The following is a 26,728-nucleotide window of genomic DNA, read 5'->3' as shown; positions in this document are numbered from 1 at the left end:
CTTTAGCGGTAAGCCTGTTGGTGTGCATCGCACCGTCTGCAAAGCGGACACTGGGACACACCGGACCATGAGGCCTTATGCTTCTGGTGAGTTGTCTAACGGGCAGTCAGATAAGAAGTCGAGAACCCGTTCAGTAGCTAAGCGCCGCGTAGAGCGGGTCATGCAGACCCACTCTGTGCGTCCGTCTGGTAGGGGAGAGATGTGACGAATATTACGAAAGTCGTGCGCGTAAGCGCCATCGACTTTCGCATGGTCGTGCACAGTTCCTGTCAGTCTTGGGTAAATGCACAATAGATGTCAATTTCCCTCTCTCTTACTGAGTACAGTAACCTCCCCCACATCCTGTGTCAGGAAAGAATTTCACAAGTAGCCAGACCACCTGGGGAGCAGCATTTGGTACATAGCTCATCTTTCCCCAAAAGGAAAACCAGCTCAAACTGGTTGAGATTCAAAATTTCCCTCCAAGCGTATAGCTTCACACAAAGGGAACGTTAACTTATTAATAATTCAAAATAGGTTTGTCACAGCAAGACCAAAATTACATTTCCTGATACCTAGGAAACAGGTCTATAATTCACATGAATTATCCTTCTCTAGCTATCAGGAATCAATTGAGAAACCGCTTTATCCGGCATGCGTAGAGCAAATTCGTTAGACTAGGCGTGTATAGTCTCATTTAATACAGAGTCGCATGCTGCTTATGAATATGGTCTCGGATCTGCGATGCACCCATCTGGGGCGGAATTACACAAATTATTAATAATTGGTACATTCCTTGCTCCAAGTCTGTGGGTGGTAACCTGACTTGCCAGGAGGTAACCCTGCCTCCAACACACCTACTTTCCAGGTAGTGACCGCCCCAAAACTCTGGTCAGTAAAAAGCGTTTGCAAGGAACTCCACCCAGTTTTTCAATTTACATCGACTAGGGAAGTCCAGACATGTGCTCACGGAAGAACCGGGCGCATGTTGTGTACAAAGGACTTTTAAGCTGAATGCCTACGTTTAAACTGGACTATTTTCTTCATGATTCAAATGGACTGCTCAGCTAACTAAGTAAGAACTTTCTGTTTTATTCCTTTTATTTTTAAGCTCTGTGTTTTATATGTTAATAGGTGTATATAACTGTATGTAATGCATTTGTGTTATTAAACGTTTAAAAATCGTTTAGCGGTTATGACCTGTTGCTGAACATACACAATCGTACCTATTCTCCTGAACTCGCTACCCTGTGTTTAATAGAAGTATACATTTATAACCCGTATGCGAGAACCCGGCCCAGACATAACGATCTGGCCCAGATTCTTACATACTGCTAGGGGTTACTAAAGTGTTCTCGAAGTCCTAGTAAAATTACAGTAGCGGGCTGTGTAACTCGCTTGGTGGCAGATCTTTGAATTGTATATGTGTGTGGAGTGATTCGGTTGGTATCAGAACGCTCCCTTCGCGAGTCAGTTCGTCAAATTGCGAATGCGGGTTACCCTTCGTGATGAACAAATGACCGTGTAAGAGGATTTCTGACGCTGATCGATTTACCCCACCCGCAGACCGGCTCGCGGTCTGTGACAGGAGGTTCACCTTCCAGCAGGACAACGACCCTAAAGATAAATCCAGGGCAACAATGGAATGGTTTAAAACAAAACATATCCATGTGTTAGAATGGCCCAGTCAAAGTCCAGATCTAAATCCAATCGAGAATCTGTGGCAAGATCTGAAAACTGCTGTTCACAAGCGCTGTCCATCTAATCTGACTGAGCTGGAGCTGTTTTGCAAAGAAGAATTGACAAGGATTTCAGTCTCTAGATGTGCAAAGCTGGTAGAGACATACCCTAAAAGACTGGCAGCTGTAATTGCAGAAAAAAGGTTGTTCTACAAAGTATTGACTCAGGGGGCTGAATAATTACACACACCCCACTTTGCAGTTATTGATTTGTAAAAAATGTTTGGAACCATGTATGATTTTCGTTCCACTTCTCACATGTACACCACTTTGTATTGGTCTTTCATGTGGAATTCCAATAAAATTGATTCATGTTTGTGGCAGTAATGTGACAAAATGTGGAAAACTTCAAGGGGGATGAATACTTTTGCAAGCCACTGTATATGTATATATATATATATATATATATATATATATATATATATATATATGTATATATATATATATATATATATATATACATAGATACAGTATATTCAAAGTACTTGTTATGTTTGGTGTGAAATAGTGGTTATGTGTTGATGAATGTTTTGTTTCTTCTTTGTATTGTAGTTTTTATGTACTGCTGGATTTGGTGAGATCTGATCTCACCAAGGGTCACGCCAACTTTCGGCAGACCATATCTGTGGAGGAGAAGCTGTTGGTGACCTTGAGGTGTTGTGATAGTAGTTATTGGATAATGTTCATGTGTATGTAATATATTATTTGCATGTTTACTGTATGATATGGTTTTTAATGTTTTTTTTTTTTCTCTTTTCAGATACCTTGCAACAGGCCAGTCATTTTCCTCCCTGCATTTTTGTTTTCGACTGGGGATGTCGACCATCAGCTACATAGTGCGCGACACATGCCGAGCCATCTGGTTGCGGGTGGCACCTAGGCATCTTTGCCCACCGGAGGAAGCAAATTGGCAAGTAATTGTTAATTTGTTTTGGGAGAAGACCAAATTCCCCAACTGCCTAGGTGCCATTGATGGCAAACACATACGGCTAGTCATACCTCCGTTCAGTGGCAGCCGTTATTTTAATTACAAGAAATATTTTTCTCTTCTTTGATGGCTATAGCTGATGCCAAGTCAAGGTTTATTTATATTGATGTGGGGTCATATGGGAGTTCAAGTGACTCATTCATCTTTCAGCATTCCAATTTTTACCGCAACATGATGAATTATAGCTTGAACTTCCCAGCCCCCACGCCTTGGCCTGGCACAACTGGTCCTCCTCGGCAATTCCCTCTCATTGGCGATGAAGCCTTTGGACTGAGACAACACCTCATGCGCCCTTTTTCATCTCGGTACTTGTCTGCGGATCGCAGGAATCGTGCCATTTTTAATTTTCGTTTGTCCCGGGCAAGGCAGGTTGTGGAGTGTGCCTTTGGTGTTTTGGCCAATAAGTGGCAAGTTTTGCACACCTCCATCAACCTGAATGTTTCCAATGCCATCTCTGTTGTGAAAGCAACATGCGTGTTGCACAATTTTGTTTTGGACCTTGAGGGTGTGTCGCCAGATGTCAGCGATGTCTGCCATCTGCGCGATGTCCGGGCAAACCCACCACAGGGTACAAGGGATTGCTTGTCACTCCGTGGTTCGGTATTTTTTGCATGAGGGTCGAGTTGATTGGCAGGACAATTAGCCTGGTTTTGGTTGTTTGTTTTTTTTCTTCATGCACATGTCTATATATTTTTTTTTTATTACCTTTTTTTTTTTTTTAGTAGGTAATCAAATTTAAATAGTGAGTTGAGTAGAGTTCTACAACGTTTGTAACAATGGACATCCCTTACATGCGGTAACCCATTTTTGACTCCTCTTGCAGTTCCACTTACATGGTCAATCTATGTTACACACATCCAATGACAATAGTAAATCATTTTCACAGTTTATTTCACTGTTAACACAAACAAATAGGATAAATTGACTTCACAAATAATAATATATATACATTAATTGGTATAGTTGAGAGAGTATCACTACACCCATCCAATATTGCAAGAAAAACAAAATCACATATATTGATTATCATCAACATTTTGAACATATGTGGATGCAACATTGGAGCTACTTTCTGGGTTTTGCTGGGGATTTTGAGAAGTGCCATATTGATCCAATTGAGCCTCCTCATATTGTTGGTGGTAGGGTTATGTATGATACAAATGAGGATGCTGACTGTCACCATATTGCTGTACGTGGAGGAACGTTGGAAGGAGGAATAGGTGTTTGAGATATTGGGGGCCGGAAAGTGGCTATGGGTTGTGGATACATGAACATGGGTGGGCGGGATGTCGCCATCTGTGGCGTTTGGCACGGCATTGCTGCTCTGAAAGTTGCCATTTGTGGCCTATTTAACAGATTTGGTGCTCCCACACTACACCTAGGTCTTGCCTGAAAAGGCAACATGCCTGCATTAATGTTGGCCAGTGTGTCCTGGGAGCTGCTTAAGCTGGTCTGCTGTGAGCTGCTTAGACTTGGCTGTGCCTTGGCGATGGTGTCATGTGAGCTAGACGTACTAGTTTGTGTGCTGAGGTCAACGGAGTGGGTAGGTGTAGGTGCCTGATATTTTATGATGACATCTATTATATCTTTCAACATATGTGGACGGAGGTGTTCAGGTACTAAATTCATTAATGGTACTAAACCATTTGCCATCTTTTGTGTGTCAGTGAGCTGTGACTGACTGTGCTGCCATCTCTCCATCAGCTGTTGAAAAGCGGACATCATGCTCATATCAATTTGGCGACTAGATGGTGATGCGCGCTGGTATATTTTCCGGACATGTTGTTCACCACTCGTTTGAGAGGTGGCTGGCTGTGCATCAGGAGGCTCCTGCCTCATCTCCATGTCCTGCACAGTGCCAATCGAGAACAATGTCAGGCACAGGAAGAGGCCACTAATAAAGCCACCATTACAGGTGAACATGCAACACTCAGCAAGGGCCCGGGGGGTTAACATACACTTGGGGGAAGAGAGGCCAGGGGTTAATTAGACATTAAATGGCGTTCTCACCACACACCTGATTAATAAGCCCTTGTGATCAATATTTCCCATTCCATTCTTATATATAACAAATAAACACAACATAATTACAAAGTATCTATAAATATGCGACTTTAACGTCGTTTCACAATGCTACTTACTTTTCTCAGGTTTATTTTCCTCATTTTCCCAATCCTCACAGAATGAGGCAGTTATCTGCTCCCAAATGATGGCATTGGCAGCTGTGTCTTTATATTTAGGATGCTGCTGGTCATAAAGCTGCGGCTTGGCTTGGACCCTAGCAACCAGATCCTCCACGTCAAACAGAAAGCACTTGCGCTTTCCTTTTCCCTATTCCCTTTCCACGGGCACCTCCACGACCATGTGCTGCTGGCTTTCCACGACCAACCATGTTGTAGTTGATGAGAACAAATACCATTCAAAAAAAAAATTATTTCTAGTGGTACTAATTAATGATGTCTGACTGGTGCGACCTTATTATCGCACTTAATTATGCATTCCGGTGCGACCTTATTGACGCACTTTATTATTAATTTTAAATCTTTATAAAATTGTAATAGAAATTATGTTTTTACCTATATTTTACTACATACATCACTTCGGGCACACAAAATATGCATTATTTTTGCGATCAGGATTCCCTGAATGAGTCATCTTCATGACGAAATCGATAGGGAGGAGCCACATGCGGAAGTAACACGCACAGAGTAGTGGGATGCGGTGGCGTGGTGGAGCGAGCGAGCCCTGAGATTCCAGCACACGGCGGCGAGCCCGGGAGGCCACACGGGGTGGAGCCCGTTCCTAAAATTCCACAGGCTTACCAACTAGCTGTGATATGTGAGTGGAACTTTTTAATAAATACCTTTTATGATAAAGATGCCTGAGCAATGATAGTATTTGCTTGCATTGAGGTTACATTCAAGAAGAGGCAAGAGGTGATATCTGAGTAGCATCTGACTGCCACAGGGTGTGGGGAGCCTGTCAAATACCCCAGAGGCGAGATAAGGCCAATGTAATTGCTGGCCCATCTTATTTGATGATTGAGTGAGGATCCTTCAGGGTGTTCCTGGTGGTGGTGACACTTGTATTGTCTATGGTGGAGCGCTATTCTGGAATAGAGACATTTATTTATAACAAAGGACCAACTCAAGCCTTTTACCAGAAGCGTACCCGTAGGATTGTTGTAGGAACTTTGTAAACGTATAATATTTCTGTGAGATTGTCACACAGAACAACATTTTTTTCGCTGATTATATGAATCATATTGATTATATTTAATGCATCCTTGAACCATATTGGTAATTGTGGGTGTATATATCTGAGCGCTGTTTAATTTTGTGATTAATAGTGAGATAGAATGTTAACGTCGCATGCGTAAAAAATTATTTTTTTCCAATATTCATTGTTGTCATTGCTGAGCATGTGCAACATCTCAAACGCTGCAGATTCATTGCTGAACGCACAACATGCACTTTTTCAAAACGCATCACGTTACTCACTAACGCAACGTGTGAGCTGTGAATGTCGCACAGACTTTGCATTACTGTACATTACTCTGCGTTGTGAATTTCTCTAACGTTAATGTCGCACTGTGAAAGAGGCCTAAATGTACAGCATGCTGTGCGTTACTGTGACAAACACCGCTACACTTCACCCAATGTGAATGTATCATGGAAATATAATTGGGATACGATTATATTGTCTGTTGCGATGGAATGCAAGGGACACAGTGGGAAAGGACCCTTAATATATTTTAAATAAAAACTGCATAAAATAAGAGGCAAGCAGGGAGAGAATGCACCAGCTTGTACAAACTTGCACCTGTTATCTGCATCACTTGCCTATTATTTTATGTACTACATAATTAACAAATGTTACACTTTAAGCAGTACAAGTTTAGGCACATAAACTATTATGCATGGAAGGGACACTAAATTGACCTTCCTAAACCCATGTATTATACCATAATGCTGATTTGTGAATGAATATCTATCTATCTATCTATGTCTTAATAATCTCTCTAGAGAAATAAATAAAATATGTATATACTTGCTGATATTCATGTATTGTATGTATATGCTTCCATATGTTATTCAGTTCTTCGGTACATGAACTGAATTTTATGTGTGCTAGAGTCTTGTTACAAGTTCCACATCTTAGACATTTGTAAAGGACCCTTGGTCCCCCTGCTCAAATAGGCAGGTTATTTTTACCCAGGAAGGGACTACAATTTGGTCTTGAGCACAGTTAAGGAAATATGAAGACCTTGCCTTATCAGGAGAGTGCTGAGTAGGCTTGAAGCTACAATATATAGGTGTCCAGCAAGCCCTCAGTGGGTTGCATCTGTTGGTGGTGAGTACTATGCTTCTTTGACTTGGACTTGCAATAGGGAATTATTGCAGTAATCAACACCTTGTTAGCAGACTCGAACAAACTGCTTAAATGCTTAATTAGCTACCTATTTAACCCTGTCTGTAATGGACGTTTTTACTCAGTTAAAATGTATATTTAAACTCGGCAAACAATTATATTGGTTTATTTAGTTAGTGGCTACTGGATAAACATTAATATTTTAATTATTATACTGATTATTTAAATCATTAACATATTTTTTGTATTATTTAGCATACCTGTGATGAAACATTGTGTACAAATACTGCTTAACAGTAACAAATCCTGTTTACTATAATTATTACAGATAGCTAAAAGACGATACCTAGCATGTTTTGTTTGACTCTATTTTACTTATGTGGTACTAACCACATCTGAACCATGTGACTCTGGCCCCTTAAGGACCATAGTCTTTTTTTTTTTTTTTTACTTTTCAATTGGCGATCACTGTGATTAGCACACAGTGATCACAAGATCAGGAGCTAATTAAATTGTCTTCTGAATGATGCATGGAGCTCAGCTGTCATTAAACAGCTGAGTTTAGCTGTGGGGGAAGGTGTGAGCTGGTGTAGTTAAAAATATGCTGTTCATGGAATAAAAAAAACTTACGGTTTGATTTTTTTTGTCCATGCATTTAAAAATGGGAGGCTGAACCTGGGCAAGTTCCATTGTTTACTATGAACTTAACTTAAATGCATAGTGGTTAAAAAATAACCTTTTGTAATTAGAAAAAAACAACTTCTAAAACCTATCAATATATTATTTAATACATGTAATATTTAGTACTGTATTTGCCTGATATTTCTTTTAAATTAAATCTATTTTGGTTTTAGATTAATAAATGAATAGAATGTAAATAAGACACAACACATTTCCTTTAAAACTACTTTGGCACAATACAATAAATTTGCTGAAGAAAAAAAATATTTTATAACATTTTTTGTGTGAAAATTGTACTGTTAAACAAAACAGTTTAAAAAAATATTTATTTAATAAGATGAATTGTGATGAAAGTTTTCATTTAATTTTCAGGGGGGATCATCATATTTTTCACCTAAATTGTAATAAAAGGTAAGTGTTTTTAATTTTAGCTGTTTTTTTTTTTTTTTTGAGATAAAAAGTAAATATTTGCAGATTAAATAATTACAGTTTTCACATGCTGTGATGCAACAGTGAAAGATAGTGCATGAGATGCCATTGATTCTGGCTTGCATACAAATGTTTTGCAAATTGGATCTGAGACAATCAAATGGTGGATTTGTATGCAAGCCAGAAATATTAGCATTTAATTGGTCATCTCTAGAAACAGTTATTCCACTGTATACATTTAGAGCTAGAAATGACAGTAAATTATGTTATTTGCCTGGCTGTGCTGCTCATGTAATGTTTTCCAAAATCTCTGCAATGTGTAGATCCACAGCAAGGGAATTGTTTCTTTATCAGCAGCTTTGATAATGTTATATTAATGCTTGAAGGACCAATATCTCAAAAAATGTTGACATTTAAAATGTATGTGTCGCATACATTATAGTTCATTTTACTCTGGAAAAAAACTACATCTTACATGTATGTTTACACATGGATTTTACATTTTTACAATCTGATAGCACTAGCAGATAATGAGCAGTAAAGTCACTATGTGGGTGAATGATCCTGGCTCCAGTTAGTCTGCAATAACCATGGATGCAAGGAAAGCATCTCAGCCCTCTTTAAATCCATATATAGAGTTTGCTATAACTACTTCCTAAGGTAAGATATTCCAGTTTTTAACCACTCTTACTGTGAAGGACCCATTTCTAAATAGATTGCAAAAACAGTTTTCCTCCATACGCAGATCATGTCCCCTTGTCCGTTGTACAACCCTAGGGACAAAAAGCTCATCTGCCAAGCTTCTGTATTGCTCTCTGATGTATTTATACATGTTAATCAGGTCACCTCTCAGTCACCTTTTTTTCCAAGCTAAATAAGCCCAGTTTGTTCAATCTTTCTTGGTAAGTGAGCTCTTTCATCCCTCTGATTAATTTAGTTGTCCATCTTTGTACCCATTCTAGAAGCTCAACGTTCTTTCTATAGTGTGTTGCCCAAAGCTGTATCCCATACACCAGAGGCCTCACAAGTCATTTATACAGAGGGATACTAGCATCTGGAAATATTATTTCCCATTTTATGCATCCCAGAATTTTACTTGCTTTAGCTACCACTGCTTGGCATTGTATACAACTACTTAACTTGTTATCAACCAATATTCCTAAGTCTTTCTCCAAGTCTGATGTTCCCAGCTGTATGCCATTTTTTATATGGTGCTCTACCACTGGTATGTCCAAGGTGCATGACCTTACATTTACCAACATTAAATTTAATCTGCTATGTGCCTGTTCTTATGGCCATCTTGTCAAGATCCTGTTGTAATATTTCACTATCTACCTTAGTGTTTATAATTCTGCTTTGCAATGCGATGATATCCTCCATTGCGATGGAATTCAACACACAGTGTGGAAGTGCCCTAAAATTACTTTTTATGTTTTTTAACATATAATAAAAAAGGTCATTGTTTTACGAGTAGGAGGATAGATACAATTGCTTATATCATCAGTTTTTTTAACCTCACATTCTCTAAGTAATCACTACTTTTAGTGCTTGCTTACATAAACCACAGAGGAACTGTGCTGTAAATGTGTCTGCTGTATTGAAGCATTTCTATCATTTGTCTTACAGAAGCCAGCAGCCATGGGTGACGGTGAGATGGCCTGCTTCGGCGACGCCGCCCAGTTTCTCCGTAAGTCTGATAAGGAAAGACTGGAAGCACAGAGCAAGCCTTTCGATGCCAAGAACACCTGCTACGTGGATGACCAGAAGGAACTCTACGTGAAAGGTTTAGTCACAGCTAGGGAAGATGGAAAAATAACCGTGAAGACTGATGATGGGAGGGTAATTATTATTATTACAATACTTTTTTTGAAAAAATATTAAATATCTTTTCAGAAAAAATCTTAACTTTTACTTAGTCGTACGAATGCAGTCAGTGATAGAAATTATTATGACCTTAGTATAGGTTCCTGATTAGTTGAAGACAGATAAGACAATGTTGAAATACTGGGTCTACATCTACATTGCAGCCCAGAATTTCATTACCATCTTGCAGCAGCCCAGAACTTCATTCCTATCAGCAGCACTCTTCTCAGAGTTCAGACTGTGACACCCCCCCCCCCCCCCCCCCCCAGTATGTCCAACATTGTGTTACAAAGTAGGTAGCTGCCCCACTTCATACAGAGCCTGTCATAAACTGAAAAAGGCTGCTCAATGCAATGTGACCAAATTCATAAGGCAAAAGGAAATTTTAGGAGGAAATGTCTTATTTCAAACAAAGGGCCAAAGAACATAATTATTAAGTGTACCTAGAAATGGGCTTCAGATTTTATTTATTTCCATTTCAGACTGTAACAGTCAAGGATAGCCAAGTTTACCCCCAGAATCCTCCCAAGTTCGACAAAATTGAAGACATGGCGATGATGACTCACCTGAATGAGGCCTCTGTGCTGTATAACCTTAAAGAGCGTTACGCAGCCTGGATGATCTACGTAAGTTTACTCTCTTTCAATTAAAAGTAAAACTCTAATATTTTATAATTGCTTACATTTTATATACATAATAAAAATTTACAGTGCTCAAAAATATTAAAACTTAATATCACAACACTTACTCGTTGGACTTTATAGAATTCTATTGCCAGTAATAAATAACAACAATAATAATATAGTCTATATGGAACTACCAACTATAGAATCCATGCACAATATACACATTGAGGTACAGTGCAATACAATGCACAAAATGATTTGCAATTTACCATTTTCTAGTGTTTTATGTTATTTGGTTAACTTAAAAAAAGGCTTATGCCACATCATTTCCTGTATGTGTGTAATGTATTTATAAATACTCTGGGATATATTGCAGACATACTCTGGTCTTTTCTGCGTCACTGTAAACCCCTACAAGTGGCTGCCAGTGTACGACCCTAAAGTTGTAGCCGGCTACAGAGGCAAGAAGCGTATGGAAGCCCCACCACACATCTTCTCCATCTCTGATAACGCCTATCAGTCCATGTTGACAGGTACCAGATTTGACTTCTCCTTCTAAAAGCTTATACAGTAGTATATTCAAAAGCACAATTGCACCATCTAATATTTATACATGCTATCATTCGACAGATCGTGAGAATCAGTCTGTCCTGATTACCGGAGAATCTGGTGCTGGAAAGACAGTCAACACCAAGCGTGTCATTCAGTACTTTGCAACAATTGCAGCTATTGGTGATGCTGGTAAGAAGAAGGAGATCGCCAACAGTTTGAAGGTAAATACATATATATGTTATGTAAACACTACTTGATGTTCCTGTTCATTTCCTTTAGTAGAAATCCCATGCCTTTGCACCAATGCACTGTGCCTTTAACAAAACCAGGAATGATTTAGACACTTGTGATGTAGTTATTATTTCCATTCAACAACTATGTGTATATAGCCGTTCCATTCTGTGAATGTCTCTGAACTGCATCTTTCGGAAAACAGGCTTTTACCCTTTGATACAACAAACACCTATATAGAATGTTGAGTAACTATCATGCCATGGTAAATACATCTACAATTATCTCCTTAGGGTACTCTGGAAGATCAAATCATCCAGGCTAACCCTTTGCTGGAAGCCTTCGGTAATGCCAAGACTGTGAGAAATGACAACTCCTCTCGTTTTGTAAGTACATTGCACATGAAACATAAATGCACTAGAAAGGCTCTAACTTTTATCTCCAGTAACTTACATTCTGCTTTCTTCTCATGTTTAGGGTAAATTCATCAGAATCCATTTTGGTACTACTGGAAAACTGTCTTCAGCTGATATTGAAACATGTAAGGAGGAGGTTCTGTCTTTTCTTGCTATTTTTATTTCCTGTCTTCTTAAATGTTCATACATCTACTTGTATGTTATTTTGCAGACCTGCTGGAAAAGTCCAGAGTAACCTTCCAGCTGTCAGCTGAAAGAAGCTACCACATCTTCTACCAAATTTTGACAAACAAGAAACCAGAACTTGTTGGTATGTTCGTTTGAGATCTGCTACCATAACCATTCCTCTTTCTCTAGTACCTAATAGTCCCTGTAACTGTTTAACCCTTTCACCTCCCCCAGGATGAGTATCTAGGTCCCTGTATTTACACAAATATAAACAAATATAAACACTTGGTTCTGTTTCTATTTTAGAACACACTAACTCTGTATCTCCATCTTGTGGCCAAAAAGTAAAACCACATCCAAATACCCTATTATACACCTTCCCATAGAAAAATTAAATACATTTTTATTATTTTTAAAAACTCTTTGAGGTGAAGTGGTTAACACTGCAGCACAAAAATTGATTATTTGGGGGGACTTCCTCATAACTTTTATTTAAAATTTGTGCTTTTTCAGTCTCTGTTGTGTAAGCTATGTTATATTCTTCTGTTTAGAGATGTGTCTTGTGACCACCAACCCATATGATTACCATTTCATCAGCCAGGGTGAGATCGTTGTAAAGAGTATTGATGATACAGAGGAGCTTATCGCCACAGATGTAAGTAAAATAAAACTTCCAAAAGAAGGCACATTTTAATTCAGGCAATTTATTTGTACTCCCAATAAGCAAGTAATAAATGCACTACAGAAACTTAACAAATGTGCAATGTTTCTAACAGACTGCCATTGACATCCTGGGATTCAACCAAGATGAAAAAGTTGGCATCTACAAGCTGACTGGTGCTGTCATGCATCACGGCAACTTGAAGTTCAAGCAGAAGCAGAGGGAGGAGCAGGCTGAGCCAGATGGCAATGAAGGTATGGACTTTGTTTTACCACTCTCTGTAAAATTAACATTTATAAATGGCCTATTAATGCAAATAGGATATTTATAAAAGACCTGCTATTCCGCTAAAGCACTTGTGCACGCTCATGGATGCGTGCATTTCTATCCTTCAGCCCATGGTATGAATTGGTTAAATGATCAGTTAGGATATTTATGAATGTTTCTTGTTTGTAAGTTTCTTTGACTTCTTCACACTGTTAATACTATCTCCAGTTGCTGACAAGATTGGATACTTGATGGGTCTGAACTCTGCTGAGATGCTGAAAGCTTTGTGCTACCCAAGAGTAAAGGTCGGCAATGAGTTTGTCACCAAGGGACAAACTGTGCCCCAGGTATAGATGAACAAAAAATATAATAGAAAAATGTAAAGGATATATATGTAATATATAATCAAATAGCAACTGGTTTTGTTCTTCTTCAACTCAGGTTAATAATTCTGTTGGTGCCCTCACCAAGTCCGTCTTTGAGAAACTCTTCTTGTGGATGGTCATCCGCATCAACCATCAGCTTGATACTAAGCAGCCCAGACAATTCTTCATTGGTGTGCTGGATATTGCTGGATTTGAAATTTTTGATGTAAGTTTTCAAGCAGCTTGGGGATTGAAAGTCTTTCTCAGTAGATCTAGTACATTCCCTCACTCCCTTACTCTACTTACAGATGAACAGCTTGGAACAGCTTTGCATCAACTTCACCAATGAGAAACTGCAGCAGTTCTTCAACCACCACATGTTCGTCCTGGAACAAGAGGAATACAAGAAAGAAGGCATTGACTGGGAGTTCATTGACTTTGGTATGGACTTGGCTGCCTGTATTGAACTGATTGAGAAGGTATTTATATTCTTTACATTGTGCTAGAAAATATTAATATATGTTACCTTCAAAATCAAGAACTCTAATCATGTGATTTCAGCCCATGGGTATCTTCTCCATCCTTGAAGAGGAGTGCATGTTCCCTAAGGCCACTGATACATCCTTCAAGAACAAGTTGTATGAACAGCATCTTGGCAAATGCAAGAACTTTGAGAAGCCTAAGCCTGGCAAAGGAAAGGCTGAAGCCCACTTCTCCCTGGTGCACTATGCTGGTACTGTAGATTACAACATCTGTGGTTGGCTCGACAAAAATAAGGATCCACTGAACGAGTCTGTTATTCAACTGTACCAGAAGTCTTCAATGAAGTTGCTGTCCTTGTTGTACTCCACCTTCAATGCTGCTGATGGTGAGCAATCTATCTATTTACTAAACACTTTAAGTTGCATTTCTAGTATGCATGAAGATTTATGATGATTCTTCCAATATCTCTCAACCGGCAGATGCTGCTGCTGGTGGAAAAGGAGGCAAGAAGAAGAAGGGATCCTCTTTCCAGACCGTGTCTGCACTCTTCAGAGTTAGTACTAATTTTATGTACTGTACAGATATGTGCATATCTAATACTCCTAAATATATTCTCTTGACTATTTGCAAAATGTATTTAACCACAGCATTGACAGGACTTTCAAACTCTATATGTTTCTAATAAGCAATACTTTAAATTAATAGTGTTTCTATTGCAGGAAAACTTGAACAAGCTGATGACCAACTTGAGAAGCACTCATCCTCATTTTGTGCGTTGTCTGATCCCCAATGAGACCAAGACTCCAGGTAATGTTTACAGAATTGCTCATCATAAATACAGAACACTCACTGGTATTGCATTGACATAAAAATGTTATCTTTTATCTACTCATAGGTATTATGGACAACTACTTGATCATCCACCAGCTGAGATGTAACGGTGTGCTTGAGGGTATCAGAATCTGCAGAAAAGGATTCCCAAGCAGAATCATTTATGCTGACTTTAAGCAGCGGTAACTATAAAAAAAAGACAATGCCATAATTAGTTGTGTGATTTCGGTTCATAAAAACTATTAATTAAACTATTTACAGACCACTATAACTGACAACATAATGAAATATAAAATAAAACAAAAAAAGTTTGCCCTGATAAATAAATGTTGCATATTTATTGTTTTCTATAGTTACAAGGTGCTGAACGCCAGTGCAATCCCAGAAGGTCAATTTATTGACAGCAAAAAAGCTTCTGAGAAACTCTTGGGCTCAATTGATGTTGACCATACTCAGTACAAATTCGGACACACCAAGGTACAGTTTACCTGTCAGGAGACAGTAAATCCAGATCTGTCTAACATTTAGGTCTCACATTAATTTTTTTCTGGATTAAGGTGTTCTTCAAAGCTGGTCTCCTGGGTACCCTGGAAGAGATGAGAGATGAAAAATTGGCAATGCTTATCACCCGTACTCAGGCTCTCTGCAGAGGCTTCTTAATGAGAGTTGAGTTCAAGAAGATGATGGAAAGAAGGTAACATTTCATGTACACTTTGTAAAATCCATCCTCAGAATTTCAACAATACATTCTCACATAATACTCATTTCTGTTACAGGGAGGCCCTCTATGTCATCCAGTACAATGTCAGGTCTTTCATGAATGTCAAACACTGGCCATGGATGAAATTATACTTTAAGATTAAGCCCCTTCTTAAGAGTGCCGAGACTGAGAAGGAAATGGCAAACATGAAGGAAGATTTTGAAAAAACCAAGGAAGCTCTGGTGAAAGCAGAAGCCAAGAAGAAGGAACTAGAGGAGAAACTTGTTGCCCTGCTGCAGGAGAAAAATGATTTGACGCTCCAAGTTGCGTCGGTAAGAACCCTTATATATAAGTATTAAAATACTTCAGTAAATTATTTTACATACATTCACCACAGATAGTATAATAGACTAAAATTAAGACTCTTCACTATAGGAATCTGAGACTCTGGCTGATGCTGAGGAGAGATGTGAAGGTCTCATCAAGAACAAAATCCAACTGGAGGCAAAAATGAAGGAGCTCAATGAGAGACTTGAAGATGAAGAGGAAAGCAACGCTGAGCTGACAGCCAAGAAGAGGAAATTGGAAGATGAATGCTCAGAACTTAAGAAAGATATTGATGACCTAGAACTCACCTTGGCCAAAGTAGAGAAGGAAAAGCATGCCACAGAAAACAAGGTATATATTTACCAGCAAGAGTCCCTATAGCTGACATTCATTACAACATATAAATACTTAGGGATTTGTTGTTTTGTATTAATTTAGGTGAAAAACCTTACTGAAGAAATGGCAGCTCTTGATGAAAATGTTTCCAAACTCACCAAAGAGAAGAAAGCTCTCCAAGAGGCTCACCAGCAAACCCTTGATGATCTGCAGGCTGAGGAAGACAAAGTCAGCTCTTTAACCAAGGCTAAGACTAAGCTGGAACAGCAAGTCGATGATGTGAGTATCGGTATAAAAAAACTTTATTTTTTCTTTCTATTTATTGCACAATACATTTTAATGACATAAATGTCTTGTTGTACTCTAGCTGGAAGGTTCCCTGGAGCAAGAGAAGAAACTTCGTCTTGACCTGGAAAGAGCCAAGCGAAAGCTGGAAGGTGACCTGAAACTCTCCCAGGAAACAGTCATGGACCTGGAAAATGACAAGCAACAAACTGATGAAAAACTGAAAAAGTGAGCACTACTCAGTTAGCTAATTTATGAAAAGTTAAAATGTAAAAAACGTGCAGTATTTTTTTTTATATATTCTTTATTTATCAAAAGTATTTAAAATGTTACAGTGCAAATAGAATACAAACACCTGAGGATATTAGTTCCATTGCTCTAATTACATATCCAGGCCGGGGTTAACCCCAGGTCTCAAGAAGCGTGCCCTTCCCATTCCACCCACCACCCCCACCCATTCACGCTTGGCCCTTATCCACTATACTCAACCCTTCCTCCGGGGTCCATTTTCTGAGTATAATCTACCCCATATAGCCAGTCCAATATAGTGGGGACTGTCTGTGACTTCCATTTTCTACAGTTTACAATCCTTGCCGTATTTATCATATGCATCCCCATAGAGCCTCTGTATTTCTTCAGGCCTCCATTATTAAGGTGCAGAAGATAAACACTTGCATCCCCAGAGACTGGGATTGCAGCCAACTTCCATATATAGTGTTTAACTACCTTCCAGAAAGGATATAGTTTTCTGCAACTCAATTATATATGGAAAAGCTCCCCCCTTTCCTCCCCAGCGCCACACATCTTATTAAGTTTCACTGGGGTATAATACCAATGCGTCATTATCTTATAGCCTGATTCCTGTAGCCTTGTTGATACTGAGGCCCCGCATGACATTTTAATTACCCTATTCCATTGGGCTATAGTCAGTGTTTTACCCAGATCTCTCTCCCAATTATCCTTGTATACAGTGGTTTGCAAAAGCATTCGGCCCCCTTGAAGTTTTCCACATTTTGTCATATTACTGCCGGCCCCCCACACACAAAATGTATTATAGATGGGTCAGTTACATCTTTAAATATTGGTGGTCCACATATAGAATGAAGCCATAAAGCAGTAGTTAGCTGGTTTCCAATCAAATTCCACATCAGTCCAATTGTCCAATTGGACTGCAGGTTGTCACTTGGGTATGCTTCACTGTCTGTCCCGCAAAGACTTCTACATCATTTTATGTATGTATACTCCGTCCCGCCAGCAGTCTGAAGTATGTTGACCCGGCCCTCGACCCAAAACGTTTGGGGACCCCTGTTTTAGGGTATGTCTCTACCAGCTTTGTACATCTAGAGACTGAAATCCTTGCCCATTCTTCATTGCAAAACAGCTCCAGCTCAGTCAGATTAGATGGACAACGTTTGTGAACAGCAGTTTTAATATCTTGCCACAGATTCTTGATTGGATTTAGATCTGGACTTTGACTGGACCATTCTAACACATGGATATGTTTTGTTGTAAACCATTCCATTGTTGCCCTGGCTTTATGTTTAGGGTCATTGTCCTGCTGGAAGGTGAACCTCCGCCCCAGTCTCAAGTCTTTTGCAGACTCCAAGAGGTTTTCTTCCAAGTTTGCCCTGTATTTGGCTCCATCCATCTTCCCATCAACTCTGACCAGCTTCCCTGTCCCTGCTGAAGAGATGCACCCCCCGAGCATGATGCTGCCACCACCATATTTGACAGTGGGGATGGTGTGTTCAGAATGATGTGCAGTGTTAGTTTTCCGCCACGCATAGCATTTTGCATTTTGGCCAAAAAGTTCCATTTTGGTCTCATCTGACCAGAGCACCTTCTTCCACATGTTTGCTGTGTCCCCCACATGGCTTGTGGCAAACTGCAAACGGGACTTCTTATAATTTTCTGTTAACAATGGCTTTCTTCTTGCCACTCTTCCATAAAGGCCAGCTTTGTGCAGTGCACAACTAATAGTTGTCCTATGGACAGATTCTCCCACCTGAGCTGTAGATCTCTGCAGCTCATCCAGAGTCACCATGGGCCTCTTGACTGCATTTCTGATCAGCGCTCTCCTTGTTCGGCCTGTGAGTTTAGGTGGAAGGCCTTTTCTTGGCAGGTTTACAGTTGTGCCATACTCCTTCCGTTTCTGAATGATCACTTGAACAGTACTCCGTGGGATGTTCAAGACTTTGGAAATCTTTTTGTAGCCTAAGCCTGCTTTAAATTTCTCAATAACTTTATCCCTGACCTATCTGGTGTGTTCTTTGAACTTCATGGTGTTGTTGCTCCCAATATTCTCTTAGACAACCTCTGAGGCCGTCACAGAGCAGCTGTATTTGTACTGACATTAGATTACACACAGGTGCACTCTATTTAGTCATTAGCACTCATCAGGCAATGTCTCTGGGCAACTGACTGCACTCAGACCAAAGGGGGATTAATAATTACGCACACCCCACTTTGCAGTTATTTATTTGTAAAAAAATGTTTGGAATCATGTATGATTTTCGTTCCACTTCTCACGTGTACACCATTTTGTATTGGTCTATCACGTGGAATTCCAATACAATTGATTCATGTTTGTGGCAGTAATATGACAAAATGTGGAAAACTTCAAGGGGGCCGAATACTTTTGCAAACCACTGTATTTGTGTCCCATCCACTCCCTCCCCCACATAAGAGTATATTCTTGCCAAAGTGCGTTTTGTTTGATCTCTTTCTACGCAGAGTTTTCTGAATTGTGTCAAATCCCTTGAGAGTTGTTCTTGTTACCAAGAGTAAGGAGGAAATGTCTAAACTGATTCAGACTCCAAGTGTCCACCTTTTCTACCTGTACAAATTGTGCCACCTCCTTCTCATTTTTCCACAGTTTATTTGAGATTTGAGATTACTCTTGCTTTTTTAGCATGCCAAACAAAACTCATAAGTGTTCTACTGACCACGTCTAAATAACCCTTAGGAGGGAGGACTGGGAGAGCCTGGAAGAGATACAGCAACCTCGGCATTATATTTATCTTCAGGGTATTAATCCTCCCAAACCAAGACAGTTTCAACTTGCTCCACTTATCTAAGTCCCTCTTAATGGTATTCCACAGTGGAGTGTAGTTCAATTTAACTATTTACGATAGGCTAGGGGCCAATCTTATACCCAGATATTTTAAGGAGTTTTCAGCCCACCTGAATGGGAAGCTTTCCTTTAACCCCACTAGTTCTTCGTTTTTTACTCCAAGTGCCAGGGCCTCACATGTGTCCCAATTTTTAAGTTAGAGATTGACCTGTAGTCGTTGAAAGCCCTAAGAAGGTTGGGTAGAGAAGTCTTGGCTTTGTTATATAGAACAGAAGGTCATCCGCATATGTGGCGACCTTGTGCTCTATCTGTCCTATTTTTGTTTTAGTGCAGTATTTTTTAACCTCTGTTATCCTACAACCACAGGAAGGAATTTGAAATTAGCCAACTGCAAGGAAAAATTGAGGATGAGCAGTCCTTGGGAGCTCAACTGCAGAAGAAGATCAAGGAACTTCAGGTATCACTTGCAAATACTATGCTGTTACCAATTTATACTTCAGTGAAGTCTAAATATGGTCATTTTACAGTTACCAGGTTGTGTGTATTAGGCACAACATTGTGCAAAATAAAAATAAGTTTTATACAAAGTTCTAAAAAATGCTAAATCAAGTTAATTCTGGTCTGGTCTTAGGCTCGAATTGAAGAACTTGAGGAGGAAATTGAAGCTGAGAGGGCAGCTCGAGCCAAGGTTGAGAAACAGAGAGCTGATCTCTCTAGAGAGCTAGAGGAAATTAGTGAAAGGCTTGAAGAAGCTGGCGGTGCAACATCTGCCCAGATTGAGCTGAACAAGAAGCGTGAAGCTGAGTTCCAGAAAGTCAGACGGGATCTGGAAGAAGCCACTCTTCAGCATGAAGCTACTGCAGCTGCTCTGCGCAAAAAGCATGCTGACAGTGTTGCTGAGCTTGGGGAACAAATTGACAACCTGCAACGTGTTAAGCAGAAGCTGGAGAAGGAAAAGAGTGAGCTGAAAATGGAGATTGATGACCTTGCCAGCAATCTGGAGAATGTCTCTAAAGCCAAGGTAAGAGAATCTCCAAAGTAAAGCCATGTTGTTATTGTAGTTTATGAATGATGCTAAAATACTACTTATTGTCCATGTAGGCCAATCTTGAAAAAGTCAACCGTGTTCTTGAGGACAACCTCAGTGAAGTAAAGTCCAAGGATGATGAGCATCTGCGTTTGCTTAATGATATCACTACTCAGAAGGCTCGTTTCCAGACTGAGAATGGTACTTAAATATATCTTAAGGCTTACAGGCATAGAGAAAAAAAATATGATGGCCTTATCAAAACAAAGTAGCACAAGGAAGACATGTGGAAATAAATTAAAACAAGAATAACTCCATCAAGGCATTCACATAATAAAATTCCGTTTGTAACATTTTAACTTTCCACATGTGTACTATGTTCATATAAATACATTTTTTTTACTCTTTTTCCAGTACATATGGTTCCCACTACAATGTGCAGAATTCAGTACTGAGTCAGTATTATGCACAGTATTATGTGCTGTGAGTGCAGTATTATGCACAGTAGTGGCTGGATAGTGTACTGGTTAAGGGTTCTGCCTTTGACATGGGAGACCAGGGTTCGAATCCTGGCTAGGTCAAGTACCTATTCAGTAAGGAGTTCAAGGCAAGACTCCCTAACACTGCAGGGTGGCCTCCTGAGCGCGTCCCAGTGGCTGCAGCTCTTGAGCGCTTTGAGTCCGACAGGAGAAAAGCGCTATACAAATGTTCGGATTATTATTATTATTATTATTATTATTATTATTTTAGCACTGACATTTTTCTGCACTACTTCACAAAGTAAATTAAAACTAATGTAACTAACTTCTTAAGAGAAATTCATCATGAAAGCCTTACCATACTCATTGTCTACTGTAGTGTTCATACCATAGTACAGGTAACATACAAGCTCAATGCAGATAGTGTCCTGGCCACAATTCACACATTGGACCACAGAGTGCAAGTCGAGCAGCCTAATCACTTAGCCGCTGTGCAAAAAGTCCAAACTATGAAAACAAAAGAAGAAATATAAGGGCAGATACCTGCAGCACTGCAATTGCTTTCTTCAAATAGAATCAGCTGAAATCACTCACATGACATCACTGATTAGGCTTAAGGATAGTTTTCTAACTATTAGGGGTGCTGGTGGTGGTGGCCCTATATCTGGGTAATGAGAGGGAAAGCCTTTTTGTGGGCATTTAAAAAATCTATATTCCACTGATTTTCACTTTTAGGTGAGTTGTCTCGTCAGCTTGAAGAGAAAGAATCTTTGATTTCTCAGCTCTCCAGAGGAAAGCAGGGCTTCACTCAGCAGGTTGAAGAACTCAAGAGACAGCTTGAGGAGGAAACAAAGGTGAGTACAAAAATGCTGCTCAACATCTATAACAGTGCACATCGAAAGACATTACATTTTTGTATTAAATATATACAGTGTACCTCAACTTTGCCTAAGAAAAAAAAATCCTTATGAAATCATCTCTATGTTTAATACCAGTATTGCAAGAAACTGTATTACACAAAAACTACTTTGAGTACTGAGATGTTCTCCCTGGTAACTGCTCTGGAGCAGACTTTGCAGACTTATAAACCAAGAAAACAAATGAAGAGAGGAGAATTGTGTGTCTTTTACTCCAAGCCATGGTTTTTAGAATATATTTATACAAATGGTTGTAACTGCAGACTGAAGTAGATACAATTTAATGGCATTCAGTTACAAAATAACCTACTTGGGCAATTATAATAAAAAGGTTACATAGCTTTTTGCAGTAAAGTGAAGTTACTCTTTAACGTTACAAATATATACTACCATTTCCAGGCTAAGAATGCCCTCGCCCATGCCCTGCAATCTTCTCGCCATGATAATGACCTGCTCCGTGAGCAGTATGAGGAGGAACAAGAGGCCAAAGCTGAACTCCAGCGTGGTTTGTCTAAGGCTAATGGTGAAGTTGCCCAATGGAGGACCAAATATGAAACTGATGCCATTCAGCGCACAGAGGAGCTGGAAGAGGCCAAGTATGTAAAAAGTAGGGGGGGGAGGGGGAGTTAGGGGAAGGTGTCATCAGTATGCTAATCCTAAACTGTTAAAAATAAACAGTCCATTATATGGTGAGGTCTATTTACTGTATAAAGATGGCAAACTAGGGAACAGAACATTTAAAACAAACATCACTGTTCTCCATTGAAGCCGAAGGTGTTCACCACACTGAAAGAGGAAAATGTTATTTAAGCTATCACCACTTTATAAATGTGACAATAAATCTTTCACTGCCTTACAGGAAGAAGCTGGCTCAGCGTTTGCAGGATGCTGAGGAACAAGTAGAAGCTGTGAACTCCAAGTGTGCATCATTGGAGAAGACAAAACAGAGGTTGCAGTCCGAGGTGGAGGACCTTATGGTTGATGTGGAGAGAGCAAACAGTGCAGCAGCTTCTCTTGACAAGAAACAGAGGAACTTTGATAAGGTACACATGCAAACCTCATGCTCTGGTTCTTCAACTTACATTCAGGCGATGTAAGGTTTTTTTTTAACTGGATTGATTTAACAGGTCCTGGTAGAATGGAAGCAGAAATATGAGGAGGGTCAAGCTGAACTGGAAGCTGCCCAAAAGGAGGCACGTAGCCTGAGCACTGAGATCTTCAAGATGAAGAATGCTTATGAGGAGTCTCTGGAGCAAGTAGAAACACTGAAGCGGGAAAACAAGAACCTGCAGCGTATGTTATCTCTTAAATTACAATCTATTTAACTTTTATTTAATAGGAGACATAGAATTTACAGACAACTTTTTGAAATTCTATGATTTTATTAATGTAACACATGGATGCTTAAAGCAATAGCCATTTGTAATCAGAGTTGTTTAAGAAATATGGTTATGTTTTATTTAGAGGAGATCTCAGATCTGACTGAACAGATTGGTGAAACTGGAAAATCCATTAATGAGTTAGAGAAGGCCAAGAAGCAGATTGAGCAGGAAAAGAGCGACCTTCAAGCTGCTCTGGAGGAAGCTGAGGTATGATTAAGATTAATAAAATGTATTTTTAAGGTAGATTTCTGTAGTTTTTTTTAGAAGACTTGAAATTAATGAATGTAACCTTAACTTTATCTTAATTTCTTTATTGAAGGGATCACTGGAACATGAAGAAGCCAAGATCCTCCGTGTCCAGCTTGAGTTGAACCAGATAAAAGGTGAGGTAGACAGGAAGATTGCAGAGAAGGATGAGGAGATTGAACAGCTGAAGAGAAACAGCCAGAGAGCTGTTGACACCATGCAGAGCACTCTGGACTCTGAAATCAGAAGCAGGAATGATGCACTCAGGCTGAAGAAGAAGATGGAAGGAGACTTGAATGAGCTTGAGATCCAACTCAGCCATGCCAACCGCCAGGCTGCAGAAGCACAGAAACAGCTTAGAAATGTGCAAGGACAACTGAAAGTATGTTTAAGAACTGCTTAAAGTACCTCAAATACTTGGATATCTTACACATATTAGTTTTAGGCTTACATATTATATATTTTTCTAGGATACCCAACTGCATTTGGATGATGCTCTGAGGGGACAGGAAGATTTCAAAGAACAGGTTGCTGTGATTGAACGTAGAACCAATCTGCAACAAGCTGAAATTGAAGAGACCAGGTCTGCTCTGGAACAGACAGAGAGAACTCGCAAGATAGCAGAACAGGAACTTCTGGATTCCAGTGAACGTCTGCAGCTCCTGCACTCACAGGTAAGATTTGTTTCAAAACGTTTTTCCATTATCATTTACGTCTGTCTGTCTACAATATAAAATATACTTAATATATATCTTTTTTTACTCCAGAACACCAGCCTTCTCAACAGCAAGAAAAAGTTAGAAAGCGACATCAGTCAGCTCCAGAATGAAGTAGAGGAAGCTGTCCAGGAAGCCAGAAATGCTGAAGAGAAAGCCAAGAAGGCCATCACTGATGTATGTAGCCTTTAATAGCAGTGTATGGTTTAGCCATTGTATGATCAAACACTCTTACTTATTGCTTCCAAATATTACTCAAGGCTGCACTTATGGCAGAAGAACTGAAGAAGGAACAGGACACCAGTGCTCACTTGGAGAGGATGAAGAAGAACCTTGAACAATCCGTGAAGGACTTGCAGCATCGTCTGGATGAAGCTGAGCAGCTGGCCCTGAAGGGTGGCAAGAAACAGCTCCAGAAACTGGAATCCAGGGTAAGTACAAATTCAGAAATCACATTGGGTAATGAGAAAAAAAAATCAAAAAGCAGCAATTAATTTAATTGATCCACACAGGTGCGTGAACTGGAGAATGAGCTTGACAATGAACAGAAACGCGGTGTTGAGGCAGTGAAAGGTGTTCGCAAATACGAGAGGAGAGTGAAGGAACTCACCTACCAGGTAAATAGTATTTAAAAAATGTTATTTCTAAGACATTTGTAGTTAGATTTACTGCAAGTCAAACACTTTTGAATATTATGCATTGCATTCATACAGTACGGGGACTTTATATATAAAGGCAAGTATGAGACTATTTGTTTATAGAAATTGTATATTAAAAACAAGGGTTAAAACTTATATTTGTTTCCAGACTGAAGAAGACAGGAAGAACGTCCTGAGACTGCAAGACCTGGTTGACAAACTGCAGCTGAAGGTCAAAGCCTACAAGAGACAGGCTGAGGAATCTGTAAGTGTTTTTTGTTCCCATTTATAATAAAACAACACTGCTTTGCCCTTAATTTACTGGATTTACACTTTCTAGAGATGGTTTAAGTAATGAGAAATTTAGATCTGGCTATTGACTTTGTGATTGTTCTTTTTCAGGAGGAACAAGCCAATTCCCACCTGGGCCGCTTCAGGAAGGTCCAGCATGAACTGGAAGAAGCTGAGGAAAGAGCTGACATTGCTGAGTCCCAAGTGAACAAGCTCAGGGCCAAGAGCCGCGATGTTGGTGGAAAGGTATGTTTTCATTTTTAATATGATTAATTGTAGTTTATCCAGCTATAGGCAACAGCTCTATATCCAAACTCACCTTTTTCTTGACGTCTCACTGACCTCCTGCACCAACTCAGAGGAAAAGTGTTTTACTAGATTCAGATTTCCCAATGCTACAGGCCTTCTAACATCCCTATGGCTCCTCCACATGAGAGATTGTGCACATTTAGTGACCCTATGCTCTAGCTTGTGTGTTCACATGCTTGTCTTTCATAAGAAAGATCTGTGTAGTCAGATGTTGTTTTTTCCATGACTTCAGTAGCAATCGACTACTGAAACTAACCATATAGGAGTTTATAATACAATATGGCAAACTATCTGATACTCCTTACCAACAAATCATTGGATATTATTAATTGATACTAAAATTAAAAAACTCATCTTGATTAGATTTCCACAGAAAGTGAGAACTGATTCGACCACTAGTGTTTTACAACTTGATGCAATAAAAAGCCTTGTGACGATCAGTCTTAGTCTCGCTTCTACTCCTCATAGTTCCATAGTTGCATAGTTAGCTTGGTTAAAAAAAGACATCCATCCATCATGGTCCTCCTCCTGACGCTTAATGAACAGTTGTCAGTTAACAATTTAAAATTGATGAGATGTTGATATATCTGGTAAGCTGGTCAATGAGATGCAAATAATTTCAAGTTTCAGCAACTCTTACTAATATGCAGTACCAGCCAGGCTGGATTTGAGACCTTTTGCCACCTAATAGCAGACCACTCTTCAATGAAACCCAGATCAGTTTTGCAGGATCACTTATGTTTTTCAATACTCTACATCTCCAGTAAACTTTCTTTACTTTAATGAAAAATCTGCGAAGTAGAGATAAAATATATCATACAACTTGCTTTTCTTTTTCACAATACATTGACATTTATTTTTATGTTTACTAAGTTATAGCAAGGCAAAATATAACAAGATGAGCCTCTCTTTTGATTACAGAAAGAAAGCGAAGAGTGAACATGAATAAAGGACGGAAGACTGAAGAACTCTCAGAATGGGACTTTTTCAATCTGAAGACTGAACTTATGTCTATATAGTAAATAAAGTTAATGTTTGCTGATTATAAACTGTGTTGTGTGAAAGTTTTATGAAATGGTCACTCACTAAGAATCATGAGCAATTTAGAATTATCAAGTAAATGAATTTGGTTATTGTTTGATAAAGAAGAAAAGGCAAAAAGGAAGGAGGTCGTATAGAAATTAAATGCAATAAATGAAAGAAGGAAGAAAGGATATATGTGCCACCAAATACCACCTAGGAGAAAACTGGACCCTGGGCTCATATGCAATTCACTTTTTCTCCTAAGTTTTCTCCTTGGTGATATTTTCACATCTTGTCATAAAATTACTTTTAAGCCACCAGAAAGCGAT

The 26,728-nt window shown here is 39.3% G+C and overlaps 1 protein-coding gene across 1 annotated transcript; it reads left to right on the top strand.

Moving 5' to 3' along the window:
• Positions 1 to 9,825: 9,825 nt before the first annotated feature.
• LOC137527607 (myosin-4-like) lies at positions 9,826 to 26,342 on the top strand. Its single transcript, XM_068248234.1, has 38 exons — positions 9,826 to 10,026; positions 10,533 to 10,676; positions 11,053 to 11,209; positions 11,307 to 11,449; positions 11,753 to 11,845; positions 11,937 to 12,000; positions 12,087 to 12,185; positions 12,595 to 12,698; positions 12,820 to 12,958; positions 13,200 to 13,318; positions 13,413 to 13,562; positions 13,645 to 13,815; positions 13,898 to 14,204; positions 14,299 to 14,372; positions 14,539 to 14,626; positions 14,715 to 14,832; positions 15,004 to 15,127; positions 15,208 to 15,344; positions 15,427 to 15,682; positions 15,786 to 16,028; positions 16,116 to 16,292; positions 16,381 to 16,526; positions 19,738 to 19,828; positions 20,003 to 20,392; positions 20,473 to 20,599; positions 21,613 to 21,731; positions 22,194 to 22,390; positions 22,654 to 22,837; positions 22,922 to 23,087; positions 23,259 to 23,383; positions 23,496 to 23,804; positions 23,893 to 24,096; positions 24,190 to 24,315; positions 24,399 to 24,569; positions 24,651 to 24,755; positions 24,946 to 25,041; positions 25,179 to 25,313; positions 26,298 to 26,342. The coding sequence occupies exons 1-38, from the start codon at positions 9,826 to 9,828 to the stop codon at positions 26,313 to 26,315; spliced, it is 5,817 nt and encodes a 1,938-aa protein (XP_068104335.1). The 3' UTR covers positions 26,316 to 26,342.
• Positions 26,343 to 26,728: the final 386 nt, after the last annotated feature.

The sequence above is a fragment of the Hyperolius riggenbachi genome, chromosome 8 (genome assembly GCF_040937935.1).
Source record: "Hyperolius riggenbachi isolate aHypRig1 chromosome 8, aHypRig1.pri, whole genome shotgun sequence".
Lineage (NCBI taxonomy): Eukaryota > Metazoa > Chordata > Amphibia > Anura > Hyperoliidae > Hyperolius > Hyperolius riggenbachi.
This window is presented reverse-complemented; position numbering and strand designations above follow the sequence as displayed.

Bases quoted from the DNA above. Each gene is read 5' to 3' on its own strand.
- LOC137527607 (XM_068248234.1), top strand. From the start codon at position 9,826: ATGGGTGACGGTGAGATGGCCTGCTTCGGCGACGCCGCCCAGTTTCTC. The intron at 11,450-11,752 runs GTAAATACATAT...TTATCTCCTTAG, and splicing joins AGATCGCCAACAGTTTGAAG to GGTACTCTGGAAGATCAAAT. The intron at 24,756-24,945 runs GTAAATAGTATT...ATTTGTTTCCAG, and splicing joins TGAAGGAACTCACCTACCAG to ACTGAAGAAGACAGGAAGAA.